A 27,432-nucleotide genomic window follows, 5' to 3' on the forward strand; every position below is an offset into this window, starting at 1 on the left:
GGGGAAATGATATGCACTCAGGAATAAATCTGCAGCTAGAATTGTTCATCATGGATTGTTTTCTTAATTCAGCTGAAAGTTTGCCTGGGGCACCTGGCAGAAATTTTGCAAGCTTCAATCCTGCCTTCAGATCTCTGGGTTTATATGATTCTATCTGCTTGGAATCTAATTTCATGCTGTTTATACAATCACTTGGTGATTTACATTTGTGCAAGGACACCTTGTGTAGGAAAATGCCACAAAATCCTTGTAAGACAGGTGGAAGTTAAAGCTCTGGATGTGTCTCATGCTGCTGGGCCAGATCCAAAGCCATGGTTAAATAATTAAAACAGGACCACTAACGGCTGGTTTGAGCATGAATGGCTGCTGCAAATTAAAGCATGAAAATGTTACCTGCAAATTAAAACATGAAAATGTTACCTGCAAATTAAACCATGAAAATATTGCTAGGGCACTTTGATCGCTTTCAGATGTTTCAAGGAGAAAGTGCTGTTTGTACTCAGATTTGCCTCTCCTGCCCCTCTGTGCTGAGGAGCTGCTGACAGTGTGGCTGTGTTTGTGTGTGCAGGGCAGGAGCTGGATTGTGAAGAGGAGCTATGAGGATTTCCGGGTGCTGGACAAACACCTCCACCTGTGCATCTACGACCGCCGCTTCTCGCAGCTGGCAGAGCTGCCCCGCTCCGATGCCCTGAAGGACAGCCCCGAGGTAAGGGGCCCCTCTGGGCACCCAGGGCACCACCCAGCCGTGGGATTTCTGCAAGGAGTGACCTCTGGGGGAGGTTTGTTGGATATCAGGGACAATTCCATCGTGGAAGGGGCTGGCAAGCATTGGAGGGAGCTGCCCGGGGCAGTGGTGGAGTCAATGTCCCTTGAAGTGTTCAGAGGTGTCTGGATGTGGCACGTGGGGACATGGTTTAGTTGGTGGACTTAGAGGTCTTTTCCAGCCTCAGCAATTCCATATATTTCTGGTACACAGAGTATTCTCACAGAGTATTGTGTGTATATTCAGGTATTATATACTAGCATTATATTCTAGTACTATATTATAATACTAGAATATATAATTAATATATTACTATTACTAGATTACTATAATGCTATTACTATATTACTATTACTATATTACTATAATTACTAGTAATATATAATACTAGTAACATACTAGTAATCAGGATACTTACTTCTAGTAGAGAGTAGTTTTAATGCAGCCTGGGCTACATTTGAAAATTGGCTACCACGAATAAAGTCAATGTTTTCCACCCCTAATTTCAGTGATCTAAAGGGAAATGTCCTGCAAGTTCAGACAAATTAATTAAGCTCCTGAATCTGGAATGGTAATTGAGTGTCAAGAAAGCTACTGTCCTGTGTTCCCTTAGATGTGAATTTGGTTTTGTCTTTGGAGACTTCGTCAGTGATGTGGGTTTTTTCTGGCTCAGCGTTAACAACTCAGCACTCCCAGGGAATCATGCTCTCTGAGGCTGCTGCACTGCAAGAAGAATCCCATTTGGAGTGCTAGGCTTCCATTTTAAACTGAGTGCTCCTAAAGTGTTTTTTAAGAGCAGTTACATTAGTGTGTTATTTAAATGGTCTTTAAAAAGCTCTTTTTCCTCAATGAGTTTTTTTTTTTTTCCCTCAAAGAGATACTTCTCATTTCTTGGCTTGCTGTCTTCACCCAGAGTATGATGAGATGAAATTACCTCAGCTTCTCACTGCTGATAATTGAAAGATTTATTCATGTCCAGAAAAATCTCTTGGAAAGCAGCAGGTGAATCATGGCTGCATTGTTTTGGAGGATGTGGACACTGAAATTAGTATCTCCTGGAATTTTAATCGGTGTTTGCCATGGAATTTAAGGAACTGATCATGCAGCCCCATCACTCAGCAGAGAGACTGATTTAACACTTGCTTTGGTTTCACACAGGGTATTTCTGAGGAGGATTTAAAGTTTAAATTCAGCAGAAGCAGCAATATTCAGGACAATGAATTCCTGGTTTACTTTTAACTATATTTTAGGCATTCCTATCTCTTGCATCCTTACTTGTACCAATTTAACTGGACTTTAGAGCAAGAGCCTGAAAATCTGCATTCTGTCTGCAAACACAGAGGATGTGAAGATGCTGAACAGCTCTGCTGCTCTGCAGCTGTGGGGTGTCTCATCATATATTTTTTATTTTTAATTGGCCACATTGGAACAGATGTTTGAGGAGAACAATGTTTTAAACAGTCCTACAGATTCTGGGCTACAATGCTGCTTTATTCCACTGTCACTGGGAGACTCTGGAAAGACCTCAGTGGCTTCTCTGTAATAAAAACCAGTTTACTGTTACAGAAGGGACATGGCAAAGTGTATTTTTAAACCCCTCTTCTACTGCTTGAAATGTTACTCTTTGGCCAGGGGGTCACTCTGAGGTACTGCATTCTTTAGGCTCTGCAGGCGTGTGGAAGTGGCACTCAGGGGTTCTTCACTGGGTGACATTCAGGGGTGTTCACTGGGGGACATTCAGGGGTGTTCACTGGGGGACACTCAGGGGCTCTTCACTGGGGGACACTCAGGGATTGTTCACTGGGGGACACTCAGGGGTGTTCACTGGTGGTTCTCAGGGGTTCTTCACTGGGTGGTTCTCAGGTGTGTTTGGTGGCCCTAAGACATGAGTTGTTTGTGTGTGTGCCCACGATGAGGGCAAAGCTTTAAATTTCAGGTATCTTGACAAGGGAAGTTATGAAAATCTGCATGAATGTTACAAAATGATAATAATAATGTTATTACTTTCCCAGAGAGCTGCTTCTTTATCCTATCTTTTGGTGTAACAATTATAACCCTGTGTGTAGCTTGCTGTCCTTCGAACAACAGAAATGCGTTTATTTGCAGAAGGGAACATATCTCTGTAACTCTCGCCTGTGGCAGTGGGTGATTTCTGGTCCTGCCTAAGCTTGCAGAAGGCTCTCCAAAGGCAGGTGCACTAACAGAACCACTGTATGTGTGTTTGTGTCCCAGCTGGTCACCCAGATGCTGATGGCTTACCTGGCTCGGCTCTCCAACATCGCAGGCAACAAGATCAACTGTGGCCCTGCCCTCACATGGATGGAGGTACACCACAAACCTGGGGTATTCCTTGTTTCCTGACCTTGGAAACACAGCAGGCACACATCTGCTCTTTCCAGACCTGCTGGTGTCACTGAAATTCTATCCTGAAAGTTTTTTATTCCCCTATTACCAGCATGTAGAAGGTGTAGGACACACAGAATCAGAACCACTATTAAGAGTACAGAGTTTTTTCCCTTGTAACCTGGGTTTTGTCTCTCAGAAATGGATTGTCCTGCTGATATTCACAAACAGAGGAGGTGGCAGTTCCAGGGCTTCCTGGGAATGCCGGCTTCAGGGCTGGATCTCCCATGATGGGTTGCAGAAGGCTCACTTGTTTCAAAGCTCACTTATTCCTGCTCTCCTTTTTACTAAGGCAATGCTGCAACTGTGGCACATTTCTAAAACTCAGCTGTCTCTGTTCTGGTGTTTCCCTGCTCTCTTGGTTTTCTAAATAATTTTTCCCTGTGGCAGCTCCAAAGCCAGTAAATACTCCGTGCTCCTGTTGGCTCCCCTGCAGACAGAGGCAGCCTTGTGCCTGCAGTGGCACAGTTTGTGTGTTGTGAACTGCAGCTGCAGCTCTGCTTTCAGGTTTCATGGTTTGTAGTCTTTAAACAATAGCCCTTAGTGGGGATGAGGGCAGGGGAGGCTGCAGGAGTGTCCAGCTGCCCCTGTTCAGACTGCCTGCAGACGTGTGGCTTTCCATCACTGCACACCAGGAATAGAAACAGCTATTAATAGACTTGCAGCTCCTTTTTAAATGGATCTGATAAGGATTGAGTGTGTTTTCCTGCAATTTTCCCCACTGATATCCTTCTCACCCTGAAATCCTTTAGGATGAGAAAAATCTTGGAAAGCAGCAAAGGGAAGGAGGAATCTGTAGGGAGAAATAAGATGTAGCATTCAGAGCAACACAGTAGGCCTGGAGATCACAGCAAACCCAGTGCAGAGTAACCTTTGTGACTCACTAAGAATCCTACACAATTTTACACAGAAATCTGGAGTTTTGGAAGTATGCTGATGATTGCAAGGGAGGGTGCATGTTTTCTTTAAAAAAATAAATAAAAGGGTAGGAGAAAATGGAAAGCAACACTAGTTTTTGGATTGACAGCATTTTCTCCTTGCCTCAGTACCTTGAGCATTAATTCCACCTCGTAGAGGATTTTTGTAGCACGTCTGTATTGCCATGGAAAACCACCATGCTTTGGTGTTAAAGGGAGCTGCAGGCCCTCACTGTGTGTTACTGTTTGTACACAAAGCTGCACCAAGCCAGTGTTTCTCTCCTCTGGATAGGCACACCCGACCTTCTGGGGCCCCCAGTGAGCTGTTCTGGCTGTGCTGTGCCCTCTCTCCTGGGGCCCAGGGCTGGGCTGTCTCTCTCAATCAGCTTGAAGCCTTTGCACCACTAGAATGCTTCCTCACTTGTCCTCAGCTGCCTCACAGTCCCCTGTGCTCTTTGTTTCAGATTGATAACAAGGGGAATCACCTGCTGGTCCATGAGGAATCATCCATTAATGTCCCTGCTATTGCTGCTGCCCATGTCATTAAGAGATATATTGCTCAAGCAGCAGATGAACTGTCCTTTGAGGTAAATAAAGCACTTGCTTTCCTTGTTGTCAGCTCCAAATCAGTGTAATCTGTTTGTCTGTGTGCCCATCAGGAATATGTCCAGACACTTCCACAATGTTTTGTGAGGGGAAGCTTGGAAGATTGAGTTAAATATTCGATCTGCAACGAGTTGGATATGGGCAGATATTTTAAAGATTCAGTCATCTTTAAAATACAGCTTTACTTGGCATTAGTATCTTCTGATTAACCAGCTCCTGCCAGCTCCTCTGGGCTGTCCCTGAGTAGAGCCCACATGTTTTCTGTTCAGGATTGTCCCTGTGTGTGTGGACTCAAGTTTCATTTCTCCTTGCCCAGGTTGCACACACCCTCTGAGCAAGTCCCTGTCCATAACCATTTTTAAGAGCTTCTGCTCCCTTGAGAAGTAAAGAACTGGACTGGCAAAGGATTGCTGCTTGAAGGGCAGGTGATGAGCTAAAACTGGCCTGAAAATCCAGCACAGGAGCTGCTGTGGAGTAAATCCCTGAATCTCAGGATGGTTTGACTTGAGAGGAACCCTAAAACCTGTCCCATTCCACCCCTTGCCATGGGCAGAGACACCTTCCAGTAGCCTAGGTTGCTCCACATCCCATCCAAGATCTCCAGATCAGACCCTGGAAGCTTTTGGTTGGTCTGTTTGACCCAAAAAGCAATGGTCTGTGCTCTGGTTGCCCTGTGCAACGCTGCTGTTTCTACAAAATGTGAAGGAAAACAGTGCCCTGAGGAGCTTTGTGATCACATCCTTGGTGTGCAGCACAGGAAGGAAAAATAACAGTGATACTCTGGTGCTGCCAGGGCTTTGTTCTTGTTCAAATCAAGGCAAGGATTGGTATACCCCAAAGAACTGTGTGGTCAGAGGGATGTGTGGGCATGGCAGCTCTGAGCTGGACTCCGAGCAGCACAGGATTCAGTCTGCTTGTCAGCTTATGAGAGCACTGAAATTACACTCCCTGCTTGTAAATCTTGCTCTGTGCAGAAAGGAAACTGAGGCACATGTAGTTTCCAAGGGTGTGCAGTGAGACACCACAGCAGGACTGGCACAGAACAGGGTCAGGAGTTGGGGTTTATGATCCTGAGTCCTGTTCCCTAACCCAAAATATCTCTGTGTTTATTATTCTAAATTTCTAGTAGGCAGTTGCACAAGCAGCTGTCTGGGGTTTGCTCTCCAGTTCTGAGAAGCATCCTCAGTGTCTCTGCTCCTGTGGTGGCAGCAGTTTCCTTCATGGACATTTGCTTTGCTCTTGATTCACTATTCCCTGGAGGAACTAATTTCCCCACATCTCAGTCATCCCTGTCTGCAAACTAGGGATGTGTTGCCTTTTCTGTAAATCACTTTGAGATCCATCAGTGTAAAATATCTGGTGAAAGCTGGGCATTACTGGCATGAATTTTTGCCCACCTACCTGGAGTACCTGCAGTATTTATTTAGTTTCTTCCCTTTCTCATTTTCTGTAATAGAGGCCACACAGAGCTTGATTCAAACCAAGCCAGATTTAGTATTGATGATACTGATTTCCTTTTGAACTACTGCAGTACTACATTTTTATGGGAATGAGCAAAGCCTCAGAAAGCCTGTCTGGTGTCCTTGGCCATTTTCCATCCTGTTGCTGTAGCACCACTTCTCCTGTGTTCACTTCCTAACCCTGGGCAGCTCACCTGGGGCAGTTTGGGAGCTGCAAAGGCAGCTCTTCACTCTGCTGTGAGAGTGAGCCAGGAGACACATGCCAGTGCCTACAGACTCGAGGCTAGGGCAGTAAAAATCAGCTCAGCTACTGGAGCAGATTTTCCCAAGTGCTCGACACCATCACTGCAGTTTAACCAGAAGCCTCTGTAGCCCTTCCCAGGAGACAGCTGCTCTTCAGGCCCTATCCTTAGGAGCAGCTGTATCCTGTGTGCTGGGCAGTGCAGGAACTCTTCCACCCCACAGCTCTGCTCTGCAAAGGCAGATGTGCAGCTGCTCCAGAGCTGTGCAGGTTTTTGCAGTGCTGAGACTGTGGTTATTGGAGCTGTGCTCTCCTCCTGGCTGTGACTGATGCTGTCAACCTTTTGCAGGTGGGGGACATCGTGTCTGTCATCGACATGCCACCAAAGGAGCTGACCTCGTGGTGGAGAGGAAAACATGGGTTCCAGGTAGGCACCAGCCCAGCCATGGCAGTGGGGTTGGAACAAAAGCAGGAACCTCAGCAGGAGCCTCAGAGCTGTGTTCCTGGAGCTGCTGTACCTGGTCAGGGCGGCTCAGGGGACAAACAGGGTGTCCCTGCCTTGGTGTCAGGGGGCTCCCCTTCTCTCTGGGCTGGGGCTGGAGCACACAAAGGGTGTCCACTGGAAGTTTCCTTCCTCCCTCACCACAGGAAGGAGGGCTGGCCATGGCCTGTGATGGACAGCTGGCCTGATGGCAGTGGAAGCTTGTGCTGCACCCCCTCTAAGGCAGCTGACACTGTTACTCACATCATCCCCTTCCTTCCAGTAGCTGAAACCAGCTCAGGCAGAACAGAGAGGATTTGGAGAATTCCAGCTGAGGAAACAGTGCTGCTGACTTAGACAAGCCACCCATCCGTGCCTGTGTTCACTGTGTGCTGTCAGTGGTGCTGGTCCCTGTAAACATCACAGCACAGAGATGGAGACTGAATTTTCAAAAGGTCCTAAGCATGCCTGGGGATTAGGTACCAAACCTTGTGTGTTGAAATGGCACTGTCCTTCCAAGGAGCTTTTAATCCTTTGGATTTTGCTGCTAGGAAATGTAAAAGCTTTAAAAGTCTCTTTTAACCAAGCAAACCCCAGAGCCATTGGGGATGGGGGCTGACTTGTGCTGTCTCACATTTCAGCTGCTTCCAGCCACAGGGATTTCCATCTGCAGCTGCTGTCTGTGAGTGGGTGGGATGAGGAGTTTGCTCTGCAGAGGCTCAGGATTGGCCAGACACTTCTGTAATTTAGCATGGAAAGTCTTCTCAAGGCTCCTCAGGTTTTCCCTGACAGCCCTTTCTGTGCCAGGCCAGGCTGTGGCCCTGCTGTTGTCAATGCCCAGCAGTTGGATCTCCCAGTCCCAGCTGGATGCAGTGTAGTACACCACTGGATGTGGATGGTGTGCTTACACCATCCTAGTGCTGTCTGCTCAGCCAGGGCATTGAGACACAGCTTGTGTTGGTTTTGTGTCAGGTGTGGGAGTTCAGGTGACATCTCCTTTGTAAAGTCAGAGCAGCATGGACAGAGTACCTGCTCTGAAGTTTCATTTGTTTCTAGAGTCAACACACTGGTACTACTTGAACAAACTGCTGCTTCTGAACTGTGCTGTGCCTTTGCTGGACTTGTGTTCTAATCTTAGAAGCCTCAAAGCTGAATATGCTGTGCTGTCATAGAATCAGAGAATGGCTTGGGGTGGAAGGGACCTCAAACAGTTCCAACCCCCAATCAATTAAATGCTGTGATACTGCTTGGAATGATCAGCCTATGCCATGATTAACTTCCAAGTGAATCAATGAAGCAAAACAAATCTACTCTGTGGTCTGTGCCTGAGTGTGGGCACTTTGCACAGGGCTTGGAAGCCCTGTGTGGGATGTAGATCCCATCCATTATTGAGGCTGGCTGACACTGGGGCCAAGTCTGGAGAACAGCACTGCTGATGGAAGGCAGCCCTTGTGCAGTTTGTCACAGCTTTGTGCCTCTCTGATCACAGCGATCCCGTTGTGTTTTCCCAGCATAAAAACATGGTGATGAGCAAACTGCCAGAAAAGGGGGTTTTCTGTGTCCCTGCACAGTCAGGCTCCTGACACAACACATATGAGCAGCTGCAGAAATTCAGCACTGTATTCTGGCTTAACAGAAAATTAGGGGTGGAATAATCTTGTGTCCTTTATGGCAGGCAGGAGTGGTCACAGTGTGAGCAGGTGACAGCCAAACACACCATGGAGATGCAGCTCTGTGTTCCTACAGCTCCAGGAGCTGGGTTTGCTTTTGAGTCTTAACCTGTGTGTCGAGTTTAAGGCTCATGAGCTCTAAATGTACTGAAAATGTACATTTGCTGATGGAATGAAGTCTTTGGATGATACAAGCAGTAAGAATTCAGGGAAAGGGAATTTATCTCTGGTGTTGCTACACCAGACCTAGAGATGAGTTACAGGCAGAAGTGTCCTTGATGGATGCTCAAAAAGAGTGTGTAGGTGAAGAATGTTGTTACAGCAAGAGGTGTAGGCACAGATGAAGCTGTGCAGCCTCTAAAGCATTTGTTAGAGGCAAATAGTTCTGTTCTGTTTAGGAACATTGCAGTGATAGCAATCTGTTGATCCAGTCATTTGAATTAATAAATCAACAGAGCCCCTCTTGCCAGATAATTGTGATTCTGAGAGCAGATAAAAGGAGGAGGTCCTGCCACCAAATGTTTGGACAGCTTGTCCTGTTATTTCTTGGGTTTTTGCTTTATGTTAGGGAGCAGCAGGGTTTTATCAACCAACCACAGCTCCCGTTAGAAATCATGTCTTGATAGGAGGAAAGCAAGAACAGGGGAAAAAATTTCTCGTTTTGCTGAAAGGGGAAAAAATACTTCTTGACTTAAAGGAACTCCCCTGGTTTTGTGCATTTAAAGCAGTTTGCCTTCACTCCTGCCTGTCCTGCATCCCTTGGGATAATGGGAGGGCTGTGGTGAGGAACTGGAGGCAGCTCTGCAGATGGGAAGCAAAAACTGTCTCTGACAGGCTGCAAGCACCTGCAGCTTGAATTCAGCATGGAAGTCAGAGTGTTCCTGCCAGCCAGAGCTGTCCTTCAGGGATGACTCACTGGGTTTGTATCCATCACACTTCCCTGGCACAGTGCCTGTGCTCTCTGCATACCTGAGCTCACAACTGCATTGCAACACACCTAATCCTGTGTGAACAAAACAACCCACGAGGCTTCTTAGCATTTGCTCTGCTTGAAGTGAAATGATTTTTAAGACATTTTTCTTCAAGCTTTTTTCTCTTCCAATGCCCTCAGTGTGAGTCAGTGCTTTCTCTGTAAGATTGTTACCTAAATTACAGCCACCTCCACATTAACAGCCTTCAGCCCTCTTTGTTCTGCTCTGCTTTTGCTTCATGCTTTGTCTTTTCAATCAGCTCTGTGTCAGGGAGCTGAGTCACTGGGGACAGGCCCTTCTTTGATGCATAACTGCCCTTGGTTGTCCTGAATTATTCTGGTTTTTGGGAATAGTTTGCTGAGGTGGAGAGCTGCCCCACAGCCTGCACTGCTGGAGAGGTGACAAAACCAGGGTGTGCAGCCAGGGGGGACTGGGCTGATTTTAATCACACTGTGATTGCAGCAGCTTCAGCTGGTTGTGAGACTGCAGGTCCCAGTTCCACAGAAGTCCAGGATGGTTTGGGTTGGAAGGGAACCTTGGGGATCAGCCAGTCCCACCCCTCCCATGGGCAGGGACACCTTCCATTGTCCAAGTCCCATCCAGCCTGGCCTTGGACACTGCCGGGGGTCCAGGGGCAGCCACAGCTGCTCTGTGCCAGGGCCTCCCCACCCTCTCAGGGAAGAAGTTATTCCCAATATCCAATGTAAATCCCATCCATCCCTACCATCTGGCAGTGGGAAGCCATTCCCTGTGTCCTGTCCTTGTCCAAAGTCCCTTTCCAGCTTTGGTTTCCTGCTGGCACACCAGCCAGGAATGGATAATCAACACGTACCATCCCAAACAGACATTTCTTTTTGTGAATAAAAGAAACCAAAATAATTTTATGGCCCAGGTGTTCAACTGTCTGTAACAGGAGCTCAGGATAAGAGGAGTAGTAATCCTGTTCTTCCTGTTAGTAGTGCCCTAAAGTGCAAGAGCATCTCAGCAGGGGCTCCTTTGGGAATGAGGTGAGGCTGTCCTGCTCTCTGTGCAGTCACTTGGCAAAGACTCAGTGAAAACTCTCCTCAGGAAGGCCAAATAGGCCATAAAAAGTTGCAGTTTCCCTGTCAGGTTTTGCTAGACTGTCATCAGATTTAAAAGGAAAAGAGAAAACTTTTTGACTAAAATTGAATCCACACTGTAGATTATGTCAGACCCAAAAAAGCAATCTAAATGTCTCATTTGCCATTTAAGTTGCAGGTACTTCCTCATTTGTTTGAATTCCCTCCCCATACTGAAAATTACCATTTTACTCTGACTTTTCCCCTTAAAGCCTCTGTGTCCCCCAGTTTTAGCAGTCCCTGTCACAGAAGTGAAAAGATAAAGCTGTAGTAGGTGGTGCAGAACAGTTCTCATGCACTAGCAGCCTTTACCTTCCTCATCTGCTGAAGGTCTGTGGTGATATATTTAACCTTTAGATGACCTTGCATTTATCTAAATATATACTACCCTGGCTATTAATTTTCCTGCATTCCCAAATCTGGTAATCCTGGCTCAAGCTCTGGTAGTGCCTTGCTACATCTGTTGAGATTAACTCTTGGACTAAACTCATTTATTTATATAAAATCATGGAAAACTTCCCATAGGAGGAGAAGTATCATCTTTTAAGTGGGTGGGAATGAGGCACAAGTTGAGGATTATAACCCCCAAAAAGATCTCCTGGGGATCTTGCAAGAAGTTAGAATAAATCAGTGTGAAAATGTGAATAATTTCTAGCAGTGAGTTAACATGAGAGAGCCAGCACAATTCTTTGCCCCTAAAAATCCATTGTAATTATTGGTGTGAACATGACAAAAGTGATACATGGAGAGCAGGTAGAATGTTTGATTTGGGAAGGTTCTGGGATATCTGGAAGCGGTGACATCACCATCCTTTCATTTCTGAATTCCTGGTTAGTGGTGTTGTACAGTGCATCCAGAAACAGGAGAAATACTGTGTTAACAGTCAAAGGCAAATGAGTTTTGATTTCATGTCCAGCATTTGTTTAAATGTTCAACAGTGTGGGATCTGGGTTGGGTTTAGATCCAGATTTGGGTTGGTTTTAGATCCAGAATAATAGAAGGCTGGGGTCCCAGGACTTCAGGTTTCTTTACACAGACAATGTGGGCAGTTTCCGAAAATGGAAGAAACTCCATCACTCCAGCTGTGGAGTTTCCCAGATGATGTCTGGGTGGTGGGCTGAGACTTTCCCTGGATCTGTGCATTTTTCCTAATTTAAAAATTGCCTCCTGTATCTCTCACATGGGCAATGTTCAGCAGAGACTCTCAGCCACAGTGAAGTGTTAAAGTTCAGTCTGGGGAAGAGAAGAGAACCTTGTGTGGAGACCTCAGGGCACCTTCCAGTGTCTGGGTGGGCTACAAGGAAGGTAGGGAGGGACTTTGCATCAGGAACTGATGTGACTGGACATGGGAGAATGGTTCAAAATGAAAAAAGGGAAATTTAGGTTGGATATAAGGAGGAAATTCCTTCCTGTGAGAGTGGCAAGGCCCTGGCACAGGGTGCCCAGAGCAGCTGTGGCTGCCCCTGGATCCCTGACAGTGTTGGCCAGGTTGGACATTGGGGCTTGGAGTAACCTGGGACAGTGGAAGGTGTCCCTGCCCTTGGCAAGGAACTTTAGGGATGATCCCTAAGGTCCCTTCCAACACAACCCATCCTGGGATTCCATGATATAAAACCATGAAATGTATTTTGTTTAAACACCAGCACTTCAATGTCCATGCTACTCTGCCTGTTGGCATCTCCCAGCAGAGCAGGTCCCTGAGCCCTGAGCTGCCAGAGGAGGGGCCTCTCTGTGATGCTGCTGTTCATGATCCTTTTCTTGTGTTAATTGGCACATTGCTGTCTATGAACTGCACAAAAATCCCCACTGTGTTCCATAACTCCAGGATACCATGTCCTTGCAGACCTGGCAGATCCACTGAGGCAGTGGCTGGTGCAGCCATGCCTGGTGCTGGATTTTGGGTGGGTTCTGTGAGTCTCCTGTGATGCCCAGGCCAGTCCCAGTTACAGGAACCCCAGCTCAGAGCCCGAGGGCTGCTTCTGCAGGCTCTGCCCTGAGCTCAGAGTCCTGACAACAATTTATTTTAAAAATAATTTCAAAAGTTCCACATTGTGTGCTGGGTGACAGCTTGTTCTTGTGCTTGGGCAGGGCATTGCCCTGCTGGATGTTGGCGTGTGGGAAGGGGAAGATGTGGGCTCTGGTAACTCTTGCTTCCTTTGGGGAATTTGGAATAACTTCAGTCTGGACACCCCACACATGACACTGCCACCAAACTGGTGGGAGGTTGATGGGTGAAAATCAACTTGGAGTAGGAAGGAGATCAATCTTTCTCCATGGAGACAAAAAGGGAATTGTGTAAGATGAATGAATAGAGGAGGGAGTGTCTGCCAGGCTTGGTGCTGGCTGCCCCGTGCCTCTAGAGGATTTCATGGATGTGCCAACATGACTGGCACAGTCCTGCCTCAGTTCTGCTCAGATGAGCTTGGGGCCATCCTCTGGCTCTTTCCCTCATGTTCCTGTGGTGTTTGAGCAGACTTGGTGCTTCCAGCTGTCCCAGTCACAGGCCTGACAGTGGGACAGGGAATCTGCCCTGCCTCAGGTGAGAGTCTGGGGAGGTGCTGGTGCCTGAGCTCCATCTCACAACACAGGAGCTGTGCTGGGTGAGCAACACAGAGAAAAGGTGGGAAAAGATGTGCCATGGATTAAAGTTACCAAAGGTCTGCTCTGGTCTGACTTTCACCTGGGATGAGAGTAAGAAGAAAGTTGCTGGGAAATAAGAGAGAAGGTGGGGATGCAGGGGAGTGCTGAATATCTCTCTGGTCACAGCTTAACCTGAATCTTCAAACAGGGAAAGGGAAATAATTTCACTTCTCCCCAGATACAGCAGCCCCTCTTGAGTGGTATGGGAATTCTGCAGGCACATCCTATTCCAAGAACACATTAGGATCCTTCCCACAGCCTTTAACCCTTAGGCTGGTTTAGAGGGGCTTTGCAGCCTTTCTGCCTTTGAAGGGTTGCAGGGAGAAATGCTGGGTTAAAAGGCAGTGCAGGGACAGTGCAAATTAACATTCAAAGTTAATCCCTCCAGGACCCTGCAGTGCCTGGGGCTCTCAGATTGTTCTCTCAGGTGCTGGCAGCAGAGCAGAACCTGCAGTTGTCAATGCCTGCTGGTCATTTGATGCTGGATAATTTCAGGGAGCATCACCCAGGGGGAGTTGAGGGGAGATGTTGGTTGAACACTTCAGATCATAACACTCCATTTCCTCCTTCTGTTTTACTCCAGGTTGGATTCTTTCCCAGTGAATGTGTAGAACTCATCAACGACAAAGTCCCTCAGTCCGTGACCAATTCGGTGCCAAAACCAGGTGTGTAATCAGCTCTTCTTGATGCAGTGAACTGGACTGGAGTTCTCTTTGTGTGTTCTGTGTTTAATTCCTCCTTCACACGTGTCATGAGTGTTGATCATCCCCTGCACATCCTCCTGCCCCTCTGTGTGTTGATCACCCACACGTTGCCCCTCTCTGGGGAGCTCCCACTGTTGAATGTCCTTCACCTGCTGCACAGACTTGTCTCAGTGTCCTCCTCCTGCCTGACTGGAAGGATTTAAGCCTGTCAGAATTTCAAGGTACTTTGAGCAGTCTGTAAAGAGAGATTCCATGAAGCATCCCAGTTCTGGGTGATCAAGGGAGTGTCAGGATGTTTTATACAGAACATGGATGAGCAGGAGTGTTTGTGCTGATCAGATAGAATAGATCACCTTGGTACTGGAAGGTTCTTTCTGCTTGAGGATAAATGGAGGAAGTTGGATATTACAGAATTGGAATTCTGGTTGCTTGTGCTCTGGGTGCATGGCTCCATCTGCTTCCTCCTGCCTTCTGGACAGTTCTGTGTTGTAGGAAAAACAGGCAAATTAATCCAAAGTTCTGCTGAAGGAAGGAATAATAAATAGAGAATGGGATTTTGGATCTGACTCTACTGTCAACCTTCCCATCCTTTCAGTGTGTTCTGGAAGTGATTGGCATTAGGTGTGCTGGCATAACTGAGATCTCTGTAAAATTTACTGGTGGGGAAGATGAAATTTTAAAGAAAATATCTCCATATTCATATAGGTAAAGATATTTCTATATATCTTTCGTGTTGAGGAGTTTCAATGTGCTGTTCTTTCTTAGAATGTTAAGCAGCTGGGAAGGGAAGTTGGTGTTGAACTGGTGTTCTTCTCATTCCTCTTCTCTATTTTAATGATGTTCCTTATCTTGGCAGATTGCTGACTTGATACTTTTAAACAAATAGATTCAATTCAAAAGCTTGACATTTGCCAAGGGAAATATCAGCACTTTATCAGCTCAGAGCTCTGGGGTTTGGTGGAAAGCCATGGATACCCAAGCTGTGAGTGCTCTGCAGTGATCTGTGTGCTTTGGAGAGCTGGCAGGTCGGGCCAGGGCTGTCCTCAGCCATTGGCACTGCCAGCCTCTGACACTGCTGGGAATATGATTTGGAATCAGAGGCACAGAGATGAGCATTCCCTGGATCCAGGGCCTGCCTGTGCTCCATCAGCTAAAACAGGAAAGGCAACTTTCAGCCTAAACACAAGCAAATATTTATTGTTAAACGTGACTCGGGCCATTCAGTGTGCTGAGCTGCTGGGGAGCAGGGTCTGCTTTGGTGGGAGATAATGGAGCAGAATGGATGAGGGGATTCTGTTTGGCTTCAGCAACACCATGGGGGGAGGATTTCCCCCTTCAGCCCTGGGAAATGTTTGGTACAAAGCTGGCTCCAGAAGCCCATGTATCATGAAAAGCAATAAGTTGGAAGATATTGCCAAGTCACAGAGGTGTCCCCTGACCTTCCCTGATGGCTGTTCCATGGGTCCATCAAAGGCTCCTCTAGGAGAGCTCTAAGGAGCTTTGAGATGTAAGGAATGCTGAAGCTGATTCTGTCATCCTGCCCCTCCTCTGCACACACAGTTCCTGGTGCCACTCCTTGGGTGCATTCTCTGTGCACCTTGGGAAGTGACAGCACTTGACTGAGGTTGGCAGGAGTCTGGAATTCCTTCTTGGATGCTGCAAAAGCTGCTGGGAGAGGAGCAGGGAGGAGGGTCCTGTAGTTAGGGAATGGTGGATGTGGTGCTGGAGGACTCCAGGAACTCTTGGCTGGATGAAAAGTGCTGTGTGAGATGGGTGACAGGAGGAAGGCAGGAGGGAGTTCCAGGTCCAGGTGTGCCAGCACAGCCCCGGGAGCTGGCAGGGGCAGGACTGAGGTGCTGCCAGAGGGGAAGCTGGCTCTTCCCAAGGGCACCCTGCAGGGATGGGAATGGCATTGCTGGGATAATGCACTTTGCTCGCCCTATTCCTGCATTTTGGGTTTTCCAGTCCACACATTATGCACACAGGGTATTTCTCATGCACTTAGATACCCACATTAATTACTTTTCTCCCTGTACCTGTGTCCCCAAGGACCAGAGACTTTCCTAAAAGTCTCACATGGAGCTGTTGTCCTCACTTGACATTAGCAGGGTATTTCATCTTGAATTACTGTGAAGTTTTAGATTTGGCCTTGACGAGCTGCACTTATCAACAGGCCAACTTTGATTTCTTTAATCAAAATATGATATGTGGAGCATCCAGGACATTGTGTATGTGCAGAGTAAAGCTCTTTGCCACGAAGGAATTTCCAAACACAGAACTCCTCGTGCTGCTTAATTGTCCCTGGGTCTGGCTGGGCTGAGGAACCTAATGAAAAGCAGATGGAACTTCCTGCCCTGGGTTTCTATTATTATTTATAATTAGAGGGTTTAATGTGCACAAGGGATGGGGACAGCATTTTAATGGAGCCATAAAATATTGCAGTGGTCTTTAATGCAGGGCAGTGACTGCAGTTCCATGGAGATGAAACACAGGGAAGGGCAGAGGAGGGTTGGGTTTGAGGGCAAACTCTGCTTTTGGAAACAACATTTTCATGGACTGTGGCAGGATGTGCTTTGTACCAGCAGTGATGGAGCCAGGGCCTGGGATGAGTGATGGAAAATGGGAAAATATAGGAAAAACAGAGAAACAGAAAAACCATACAGAGAACTGGCTTTTTATTCTGTTCTGAACAGTCAGAGTCATGTGAAAGAATACCAGTTTTGCCCCAAGTCACCTCTCAAATATATTTGACAATAAAGTTTGGAGTCAGGAGAGGAAAGGTACCTGTTGAGAGGTATTTTCTCTCCAGTTTTGGACTAAGCCTGTGCCCTCTTTTTTTCATCTTCAGTCCTGTAGGAAAATGGGGTTTTTTTCCCCAGCTGGGATGCAAATGCTTTCCTGACTGTTTCTATTTATGTAAAAAAACCTGTGAAGATCTAGGAAGGTTCTGTGAGCTCATAAAATCCCACATTTCTTGAGCACTTTCCTTTTCTCTAAATTCTCCCAGTATTCTTAGTGGGATACAATACACTAATGATAATTTTTTAGCCTAAAATATTCTATTGGTTTGATATCTACTATTTCATAGTTAATATTATCAATTTAGCTGAATTTCAGTGCCACAAGAATCAGCTTATATTCATGAGCATTTTTAGAGATCCAGGATAAAGGCTGCATTTGAATTTCAGATCTTCAGGGAGAAGTGAATCTTTTAAATATTCAGTGCTGCTCAGAAGGAAAAGTGTGAATAGCTGCTCTGGATTTTCCTTCTAAGTGAACATTGGTGAAGTGCCTGAACTTTGTGCTGTGTTGACTCTTCTCGTCCCCCTCTGTCCATCCCTTTTTTGGGAACAGTGTCTTTATGTCCATGTGTGCTCGTGCTGTCCCCACTCCTCAGTCACAGTCAGTGTCTCAGCTCTCTCTTTCAGTCCCTTTCTTCCTCAGAATTCTGGATATTCATAGTTTAGCAGTATTTTAACCTGCATCTCACACCTTACCTCATACCTGCAGTTTGTTTTGTCTTTTCCTAACAAGCAGCATCTTCCTGTGACCCAACTTCACTGCAGTGGCCTTGGCAGGGTCATTCTGGGGAAGGTTTTAGACTTGGTCTTTGCTGGGGAGCAGCTGCATTCAGTGGGAAAACACAGAATTAAGAAAAGAGGGACAGTTAGAGCTGAAGAGAACAAATGGGGGTAAGAAGGTAGTATTTCACTTTTTTTTCCTCCCCCCAAAATAAGCATTTTTAAAGCCTCAGGGATCATTCTCACAAATAATGTAAAACCCAGCAGCTCTGCCCAACTTTATGGAGGAATTTTCAACTTCCTGTCTCATCCATTTAATTTATGTTTGAGAGGTGAAGGTGCTCTTATGGGACACACATTAAAAGGTCCCCTGTCAGTATTGCAGGGTGTTGTGAATGATTAATTTTCTTTTTAAAACATCAATAACAGATTGATCCGCACACCCAATACAAATAATCCACTGAATTTTAGAAGGATTGAAATTTAGCTCTGGATCAGGCAACAGGCTCTGGTCAATGCTGGAGAAATTAATTTTAACTGCAAAAATGCAAATTGAGACACATTCACTGAGCTGTTGTAATGACAACAAGGCCATGCCTGGTTTGAAACAGGCTCATTTCTAATCCCTGGGTAAAAGAGATTGTGGTCAATATTTATTTTAATAGAAATCAGAAAGGAGAAGGTGCAAATAGAGCTTAAATTCTGCAGATGCCCAGGCTGAGCAGCCATTTGACACTGATAAGAGCATCATGTCTTAATTAGTGCTTTGATAAAGAAATCAGGGGAAGTGTACATAATTAGTACCAGTCTTGTTAATCTGAAGTAAACAAAGGAGTAGTTTGGTGTTCATGCCACTGTCTCGTTAAAGCTGAATTAAATGGAAAAGTGCTGAGCCAAGGCAGGTCTCCATTTGCAGGGGGAGGCAGAGAGGGGATGAGCACCCAGAGCTGCACAGCTGGAGCTGCTGATGAGACAGGAGCTGCTTCCAGCCCTGCCAGGCCTCAGGACCAAAATCCTGCAGGGAATCCTGATCCCTTGGGCACGGGGATGCAGGAGCAAAGGGCAGCAGGGGGAGAGTGCAAACTCCCTCCAGGAGAGTCCCTGTCCATGTCTGGGAGCTGCTGCAGGATCTCCCCAGCTCTGAGAGCCACCAGGAGCCAGCCAGCAGCTCCAGCAGGTCTGTGCCTGCTTGTGGGGTCCTTGGGCTGGAGGAGGCCCAGCACTGCCATGCTCACCTCCCTGTCCCCAAGGGCCACATCCCACACTTCTCCTTCCCTCCAGAACACAAGTGTGGGGCTGGGGCAGAGCTGGGCCTGCCTCCTCTGCAGTGCAGGATTTTCAGGAGGAGCACAGCAGCAAAACACAGCTCTGAGACAATTATTCTGCTTTTTGCACAGGATTAAGAGTAAGAACAGCTTCTGCTTTAGTACCAGGAGAGAAGAAGGAAAATTCAGTATATAACAAAATTCAGTATATAACAAACCACGTGCTGTTTGGCAGGACTGGGATGGGCCTTGTGCTGAAAGGTCAAGCATGCAAAATGTTGGGGTGTTTTTTGAGCTGGGACACAGGGGGGGAATTCCTGGATCCTCTGAATTTCCCAGGTGTTTAGCACCAAACAACTTGAAGGATTGGGTGTGTTGTATTGTGCTGTTGATAGCCCAGCTGAGCTTTGTGTGAAATGAGCCCATTTTCAGTGCAAACATATTTTAACCAGCTGCTTTTTGTTTTTGTTTTGCTTTTTTCCTTTTTTTTATTTCTCCCTTCCCAGTCTCCCCTGCCCATGGAGCCCGTCCAGCGTCCTGGAGCTACTTCCCCCCTTGTATGTCTTCATTTATTCCTTTGTCTTTCTTTCATTCTTGCCTTGTTTCTCTGTCTCCTTTTTCTTTCCTTCTTCTTCTGTACATGCAGGTCAGTAGCACTGATGCCCTGAAGGATATTTAGGGGAAACCAAAACAAATCTTTGTTCTAAGGTGCTTTTAAAAAAGATATTTGGGCATAAAATAATACAACAGGGAAAGAACAAAGCTGGTTATAGCTCTTTTCTGGGGGTGATAGAATCATCTTGAATCCATAAAAAGATTGAAAATATTAAAAGGAAAGAAATTAAGTGTCAGACAACCAAGCATGAATGTCAGTGTGAAAGAAACAGAAGATAAAAATGGATGATGGGGAGGAATTAAACATAGTTAGTGAAGTTTGTTAGAACATGGCAACCTTCAGAAGCCAATTTTTTTTTTTATGAGGGAATGGTGTTTGTGCTAACATCTGACAATGCCCAAAGTGAACTAATATGTGGCTTGTTTATTCATAGTCCTGCTTCACGTTGCTGTGGTCTTTTTTAGATCCTGCTAGTGCTGGTCTGAACGTCACAGCAATAACCTGGTGTCAGTAAAACCTGGGATTGGTCATGTAGATTTGTCATTTTTACAGCAAATGCCTCACTTGCACAAATCACCTCCCCCTGGGATGTTGTTTGGATTCCCTAAGTCAGTCTGAAAGCTTGATATGCAAATACTGTAAAGAGACAATTATAAAATATATCATATTCATGGAAATGTACACAGATACATCCTCTGCCCACCCACCCACTGCCAGCCTGCTGGCACAGCCTGGAGAGGGGGAACAGGCAGTGCTCCCATTCCCAGGGCTCCCTCCAGCACAGGAAAACCTGGTCCTGCTGGGAAGAGGTGGTTTCTGAGCAGCTTCCTGAGCACATGCCAACACCTCCAGACCCTGCAGGCAGAAGGACTGTCCAGAGGGGGAGAGCAGGGGCTGTATATTGACAAATATTGACATATTTGGGATACGCCATTGAGAGTGAGGTGAGGCTTCTTCCACTGCCCATGTCCAAACCCACAGGAGCCAGGGAATACTGAAATTGGGGTGGAGGTTTTAAGAATGAGGGCAGAATTTATTGCTGAGACTGGCCACATCCACTGATAAATAATCTGACAGAAAATTTGGGAGGAATCAGAATAGTGAATCTTGTAAGGTCCAGGGAGTTCCCTTTGGGCACACAAATATGGAGAAAAGATTTTTCTTCATGTTTTTCCATTTGTACAGTCAAGTTCCTTGGATCCCCGAGCCCTTCAGAGATGCAGTTCCTGCCAAGGATCAGCAGCAGTTAAATTCAGAGAACACAGGGAGGCTTTAGCCTGTCTATTTTTTCAGGCAGACTTTTTTATTAGGTTTTTAACACAAGAAAAAGGAATGGCCACATTTCTGGTTATTTAATGCCAGTGGTCAGTGTTGAGTCCCCCTCCTCTCTCAGCTGTGAGAAGGAAGCTTCTGACAACAGAGCAGCTCTAATATTTCTGCTCAAAGCTATGAGGCTCATTAGTGGTTCTGCTTGTTTTTCCTGTGAAATTAATTCCTTGTGACAGCCCTGTCCCTCTGTGAGTCACAGAATTGCCACAGAGATGATAAACTTGGCTGTGGCTGCTCTGTGAGCACCACTGGAGAGCTGGGGAACCACATCCTCCCCTGGATGAGCACTCCTGGGCTCTGGGGCTGTTTTATATTATTTCTGTGTGCCACAGATCATGGCTTCCACTACCAGGAATTTAGAAATACTTGTGGTTTTTAGGTATGGGGGATTTGAGGTCCTGTTCAGGTTTTGCTGGGGCAAGGGGGAAGTTCCTTTCTGGGCTCATTTAGGCACTGAAGTTCTTTTTTGGGCTCATATAAACGAGCTGAGCTCTGGACAGGGAGGCAGGGGCTGGAGAGGGTTTTGTAACTGGGACAAAGTGCCCCTGACCACAGGCCCAAAATCTTCGGTCTCCCAGCCACAGCAAAGGCTGTTCCTCTGCAAGCTGTGCTGTGTTAAAAATCACTGATTTCTCCTCCAGCTTTTGCCAACATAAACTGACATATATTTTATATAATTTTTAGTACTCTTTAACAGTGAAAACTCTGCTTAGGGTGGACTGTGCACAGCATCTCAGAATCCCAGACTGGTATGGGTTGGAAGGGAGCCTAAAGATCATCTGGTTCCACCTGCTGCCTTGGGCAGGGACTGGAATTGCAATTGGCCTGCACACACTGTGCTCACTGCTGAGCCAGCTCCAAGCCCAGTTGTTCAGGCCCCAGCACCACCCACTTCATCCCCAGCTCAGTTTTCCAGGGATTTGGGTGTTCACTCAGCTTAGTTCAGCTCTGCCCATGGTTTTTGCTGTTCACTCTGTGAGTTCAGTGGATCAACTCCCTCACAATGTCTGCTCCTGCTTGCACACAGACATTGATGGGCAGGAACAATTCAGGCCTAGAACAGCCCAGAGAAGCTCAGCTCTGCATGCCCAGCACTGAACTCTGGATTTCTCCAGCTCTGTCTCTCTAACTGCTGTCTCTCCACGCTGAATTGTTGGTCTCCTGCAGTCCCCTCTAGGAGATTTTTAACCTTGTCCTCTCTCTTGCCTTCTGTCTGTCCCTGTGCCCCCTCCCCTGATTATCAGATTTGGAGATGGATAGTGTAAAGCCAGGCTCTGCATTTGTTACCGAGGCTCTGAACCAGTCCCACCTGAGCTCAGGTAGAGCCTGTTCTGTGCCATCACTCTCTGTCCTAACCACCTCTAACCCTGTATGTGGTAGCAATAACCACTCACTAACCCCTAGGCTTGCTGGCAGAACCTAGCTGTAGTGTCATAAGTAGTGAAATAGAGATTTATTAATTTCTTTTTATATTAAAAACTGTTGGGTAGAAGAGCCAGTGCCTGGTTCTGAGAACCACCTTCTGAGGGGCAGATTTTCTGCATGTGCTCTCCAGACCCAGTGAGTGAATCCAGATCTTAAGGTGCTGCTCAGCACACCTGGGCCTTGCCTTGTGCACACTCTGCAGTATCAGCTGCCATGTGGGTGTTAATCTGTGTATCAGAAATCAGCTTCTTTTCTCCCCCAACTGCTGCATTTCTAAATATAAAGTGTTCTTCTTTTTCCCAGGCTTTCAATTGTGCCTCCCTCACTATCCGAAGAGTTTGCCAAACCCTCTGTGACCATGGTCTGGAGGGAAGACCTTGCTTAAATAAGAGAGGGAAGAAATGTGGTTAAATATATAGTTTTATGGCAATGGAAACAACCCTCCTGTGTGCCCAGTGCACTGTGAGAGCAGAAAACAACTGTGTTGTGTTGTCATTGCCATGACAACGTGGCTGTCTCTTGGCAGAACTGGCACTAGGTGAAATTAAAGTGTTCCAGTGGAACTGAGGAGCTGAGATGTGTCCCTGGTACATTTTATGTAATTAAACATTTGATCCTCAGTTATTGAAAGGTATTTGACAACAGACATTCCCATTTATTTGCTTGTTGTGTTAAGTCATACCTGGACTTCTGTTTCCCTGGATCTCATAAGTGCTTGGAAATAGACTGTAGGTGGGATTTTGGGAGAGCAGAGCAGCAATGTGTGGGAGCTTCATTTCTAGGCAGGGCTTGGCACCAAGGCCAATGGCAGAGTTCTTGCCCAGGCTTCAGACAACGTTGTCCCGTGTCCCTCTGTTTCACCCAGTCCCTTGGGATTGGGGTTGAACTGTACCTTCCTAGAGGTCATCCCAGGGTGAACAGGTTATTATTGGATATTTGATATCAAAGCAATGCTGATAAATACAGCCAGTCAAAGCTCATTTCAGTCCTGCTCTCCACAAAACCATGGAATCATGGAATCCCCTGAGCTGGACTCACAAGGATCATCCAGTTCCACTCCTGGCCCTGCACAGACACCCCAGCAATCCCACCTTGTGCCTGAGAGTGTTCTCCAAACACTCCTGGAGCTCTGGCAGCCTCGGGGCTGTGACCATTCTGGGCAGAGGAGGAACCTTTCCTGACACCCAACAGCACTGATAGAACATTTCAGTTTATGAAGGAGCCAGTGTTGGTGCAATTCGGTGACTGAAGTGCTTGGTAAGTGCCAGGCCTCTCTTCTAATTGTATTTGAACTGATTGAAATTCTTCTTGTGGTTTAGGTGTAAAGCTCTGCTTCTGCTGCAGTCCTTGTCTGGATGCCCATTGTTCCTTCTCCAGTCATCAGAGGAGGATTTATTTTTAAACTAGGATTTAGGGCTTTATTTCACTCCCATCAGAAGTGCTGAAAGCTTGCTTTAAAAAAATATTATTTTGCTAGTAGTGTGGATCTTGGATACATTAGGAATGTCCATCTTCACCTTCAATAATTGTGTTGTTTTGCTGGATTTCAGTGCAGTGAGCTCTGGAAAGTGCTTATTTACCCTGAATTGCTCCAGTAATTACCTGATTTCAGGAGAAGGGGATTTATAGCAGGCTCTGCTCTGGACTATAAGACTGTTTAGTCCTTTTAGGTCTTTAACTTTTAGGTCTGTACTGCAGATCAGAACTGCAGCAGCATTTTTCTGAGTTTTTAATTTAATTTCTCTTTCTCTTTGCCATCCTTCCCTTGTTTTAAGTCATTCGTCTTTTGTTCCTTCCCATTTTTTGGCAGAAAGGGATGAGAGCTGTGGGCTGATCTGTGGAAGTGCTGCTAAATACAGGATTCATCTGGTCCTCTATGAAATTTGCACCATAAAATCTGAGATCCTGCTGGAAAAGTAGGAGTTGGAGAGAACAGCTTCCTGAGCCTGTGTGCTGGGAACAGACATGGCAAAAATTCAGTGTTCCCTGGGCAGGCAGGAGTCGGATGGAGGAGTATCCCAAAAGCAGCAGCAGCAGCAGCTCAGTCCTGCCTGGCATGAGGAGTTGCTCACAGCCCTCTCTGGGGGACTGGATTTGGAGAAAGTCCTGCTGTGCTTCAGCCAGCCAGGCAGCACCCCTGTGTTGTTCTGCTGCTCCAGCAGTAGTTTGGGAGAAGCCACCAGCAGGGCTCTGGATCTGGGGCTGCTGCTGCACTCCCTTTCCCCACAGGGCCCAGGATGCTCTTGGCATTCCCAGTTGTGGGCTGAAGCTGTGAATGATCTTCTAACTGTCCCATTTCCCTTTTGCAAGGGGCCAGGGCTTGGATGTTCCTCTAGACCTGCATGGAAATCCACCTGAGGGTTCTCCACAGTGTCCCATGGTAAGACTTGCAGGCACACAGGATGGCAGGGGATTGCAGTTTGGGGAGTACTCCACCAAACTGGGACAGCTGGTGGATTTACAAGGAGCAGGTTTTAGAGTTAAAAAGTGTCAAATATTCTTTCTACACCCTCTGCCTATGGGGACATGTTTTTATTTGTAACTTGCTTTTGCCTTTTGCCTTCAGTGGCAAATCTGAAGCACTTTTCCTAAACAAAATCTCTAAACCTTGGCTAACTCCTAAGTGAGAGATGAGCAGGAATTGTATTTCACAAAGTTCCTAAGGATGCAGAGCATTAGGGAGTTAATGTATTTCTCCTTTCTCCATAATCCTTTAATCCTTTAACAGTGCAGATGTTTCTGACAATGGCAGTGAGAGCCAGGAGTGCACTCTGGCAGTGCTTCAGGAGCACCCCTGGCTGTTCCATGCCCCCACATTGAGGAGTTTTAGATGATGTTTATGCAGTATTTGCAGTGAGAACAAATCCATGTTTCTGTGACATTTCCTGGGTGCTATGGAAACTGTCTGGGTGGTTCTCAGCAAATTCTGAGTGAGTTGGTGGACATTTTCTTCAAGAGGCTTGGATTTCAAAGCCTGGAGTAGAAGAGCAGGATTTGGGGATGACTGTTATGTCTGGAGGGCACAGGGGAAGCTGGGGCAGGGCAGGAGATCCATCCTTTGGAGACAAGCTGGACTGAAACAAAAGGGACCCTCAGGCTCAGGGACCCAGGAGCAGGAGGAAGGTACCCTTTGGTCCTGCTGCTTCACTCATATCTTCTTTTCTTTTTTAGCTGAACTCAGAGAGAGTTTTCTATTCTATGAAAGCCTTTCTGGAGCCCTCCCAGCCCCAAGGGAGTGGATCCTGTGTCCCCTCAGAAAATGCCATGAGTGCAAAGCCAGTGGTCCCAGGACAGTTGGTGGACACCAGTGTTGTCCTGTGGGACCACTAGATGCAGGCTGAGCCTGGGGATGCTCCAGGGACTTTCTGCCTTCTCTGAACAATCCCAGTGAGGCAAAGGTGGAGGTGTCAGTGAATGAGCCTCTGTGTCCAGCCCCCAAATTTGCATTCAGGTTTTTCCCTGGCATAGCTGAGTCTCCTGGAAGTATGGAAAAGATCTCACACAGAGCTGGCACAAAAAACCCCATCCCTGCCCACCCCAACCCCCTGCCAGGGTCCAGGCTCCTGGCTTAGGAGCCCTTTAGCAGCTTGGAGAGGAGCAAGGGGAGCAGCAGAGCTCTGCCAATTGAGGAGCATCCTCTGCTCATGCCAGCATATCCTACATCCCCACTGGGAGGCACTACTGGTGTAATTACAATGCTGGAAATCAGCCTCCAGGCACAGGGAAATGCCTGGAACGAAGGTAGAGGGAAGAGCCAGATTCATTCCTGTGTTCCCTATCAGGCAGTTTGTCCTTGAGTGTGGTCACTGAGGCTTTGGAAAGAAGCTAAGCCCATAAACAGCAGCTTCAGGCATCTCACACTTTGACAGATAATTTTGTGGTGAGCCTTGACCATGTTTCCTGGGGAATTTTAATTGGAAAAGGAAAGGAACAAGCATGGTGTGTGAATCTGTGCACAGTCCGTGCACATCAGTTCATGAATAATGACATTCATCTGTGTTCTGTGCAGGTAAGAAAGATCTGTGCTGATGTTTGTTATGAAAATATTCCTGGTGTTTGAGAGGCTGGATCCCCCAGAATAGGCTGAGTACTGTGAAGCAGAGCAGTGAAGCTTGGCCGAGTGCAGGGTGTTGGAGGCACCAATGTGCTTTAATAAGGCCACTTCCCTTTTCACTTGTTCTGTGCTGCTTTCTCACTCTGCCTGCTCTCCACTTACTCAGGTTGGGGGGGGCTGTTATTTTTAAACAAGTTGGTTTTTTCCTTTCTCACAAGCTCTGTCAAAATGGGACTTAACTGTAGTCATAGTTGGCTTAGCAAAACTCTGCAGTTATGCTAAAAGCTCTGAAATAATGTCAAGAGGCAGTTTTTTCTGCTCTGCTTTTCCTCTTCTTTTCTCCTGAATAATTCTGTAAATTAGTGTGGGAGCCAGACTGTGGCTTGAAAATACTTCAGGCAGTTTTAACCATAAACGATGGCACAAAGCTCTGATCTCTTCCTGGCCTGTGGATTTATCAAGGGTTGTGCCAGTGCATAGCTCAACTCTCCCATTAAAACTGGTCCTGGGAAGCTCACAAAGGCTGAGCAGCTGCACCACCACCCCTCTGTGCACAGAGACTTCGTAAATGGAGTAGTTGGAATATTTTTGTTGCAAGGCATGGCAGACCATGGCTCCATCCACCAAAGCCTCAGTCACCACATGAGAGAGCTGTGGCTCTCTGGAAGTGTCCAAGGCCAGGTTGGACAGGGCTTGGAGCAGCCTGGGACTGTGGAAGGTGTCCCTGCCATGGCAGGGGTGGGACTGAATGAACTTTAGGGTCCCTTCCAACCCATTCTGGGATTTGATGATTCCATACTCTGTGACATGAGATACCTGCATGTCAAACCTGGTTGCTGACAGCTCTGAATCAAATCTAATAATTTTAAGGCATTCCATGTCATGATGTGCTGTTCTATTGTTTGTTTTTTTTAACTCCCCACTGTGCTTTCATCTATAATTTCTCAGCAACACCCTTATTTTTAAAGGGGCTGTTATTTATTTGTGGGGTGTGTGTGTGTGTGGGTGTGTGTGTGTGTGTGTGTTGGGAGCAGCTGACTGCAGGACAAATCCGCTGAGGATGAAGCAGCATTGGAAAGTCCTGACTGTCTAACTCCTAATGATGGCTTGAACCTCCTTCAGTAGTTACATTTGCAAAACCAGAAAGCAGAAGAAGCTACAAGCTGCACTAATAACATTCTCTGGGTTGCTTTGCCTTCCCAGTTCGTCTGTCTGAAATAACTTTTGGAGCATAGGGTGAATTTCAGGATTCAATTTGTGACAGGC

At 46.6% G+C, this 27,432-nt stretch overlaps 1 protein-coding gene across 6 annotated transcripts in view; it reads left to right on the forward strand.

The window, feature by feature from the left end:
* Positions 1 to 27,432, forward strand: part of ARHGAP32 (Rho GTPase activating protein 32) — a 238,310-nt gene that overhangs the window by 159,644 nt on the left and 51,234 nt on the right. For 5 of the 6 annotated variants that reach the window (XM_077190054.1, XM_077190052.1, XM_077190053.1 and 2 more), the window contains 5 exons: positions 569 to 706; positions 2,996 to 3,088; positions 4,548 to 4,670; positions 6,740 to 6,817; positions 13,836 to 13,917. In XM_077190054.1, the coding sequence (XP_077046169.1) occupies positions 569 to 706; positions 2,996 to 3,088; positions 4,548 to 4,670; positions 6,740 to 6,817; positions 13,836 to 13,917 (514 nt within the window). Of the gene's footprint in view, positions 1 to 568; positions 707 to 2,995; positions 3,089 to 4,547; positions 4,671 to 6,739; positions 6,818 to 13,835; positions 13,918 to 19,248; positions 19,300 to 21,931; positions 22,007 to 27,432 lie in introns of all 6 variants that reach the window. The other variant, XM_077190059.1, reaches the window with a different exon arrangement.

The sequence above is a fragment of the Agelaius phoeniceus genome, chromosome 23 (genome assembly GCF_051311805.1).
Source record: "Agelaius phoeniceus isolate bAgePho1 chromosome 23, bAgePho1.hap1, whole genome shotgun sequence".
In the NCBI taxonomy this organism is placed as follows: Eukaryota; Metazoa; Chordata; class Aves; order Passeriformes; family Icteridae; genus Agelaius; species Agelaius phoeniceus.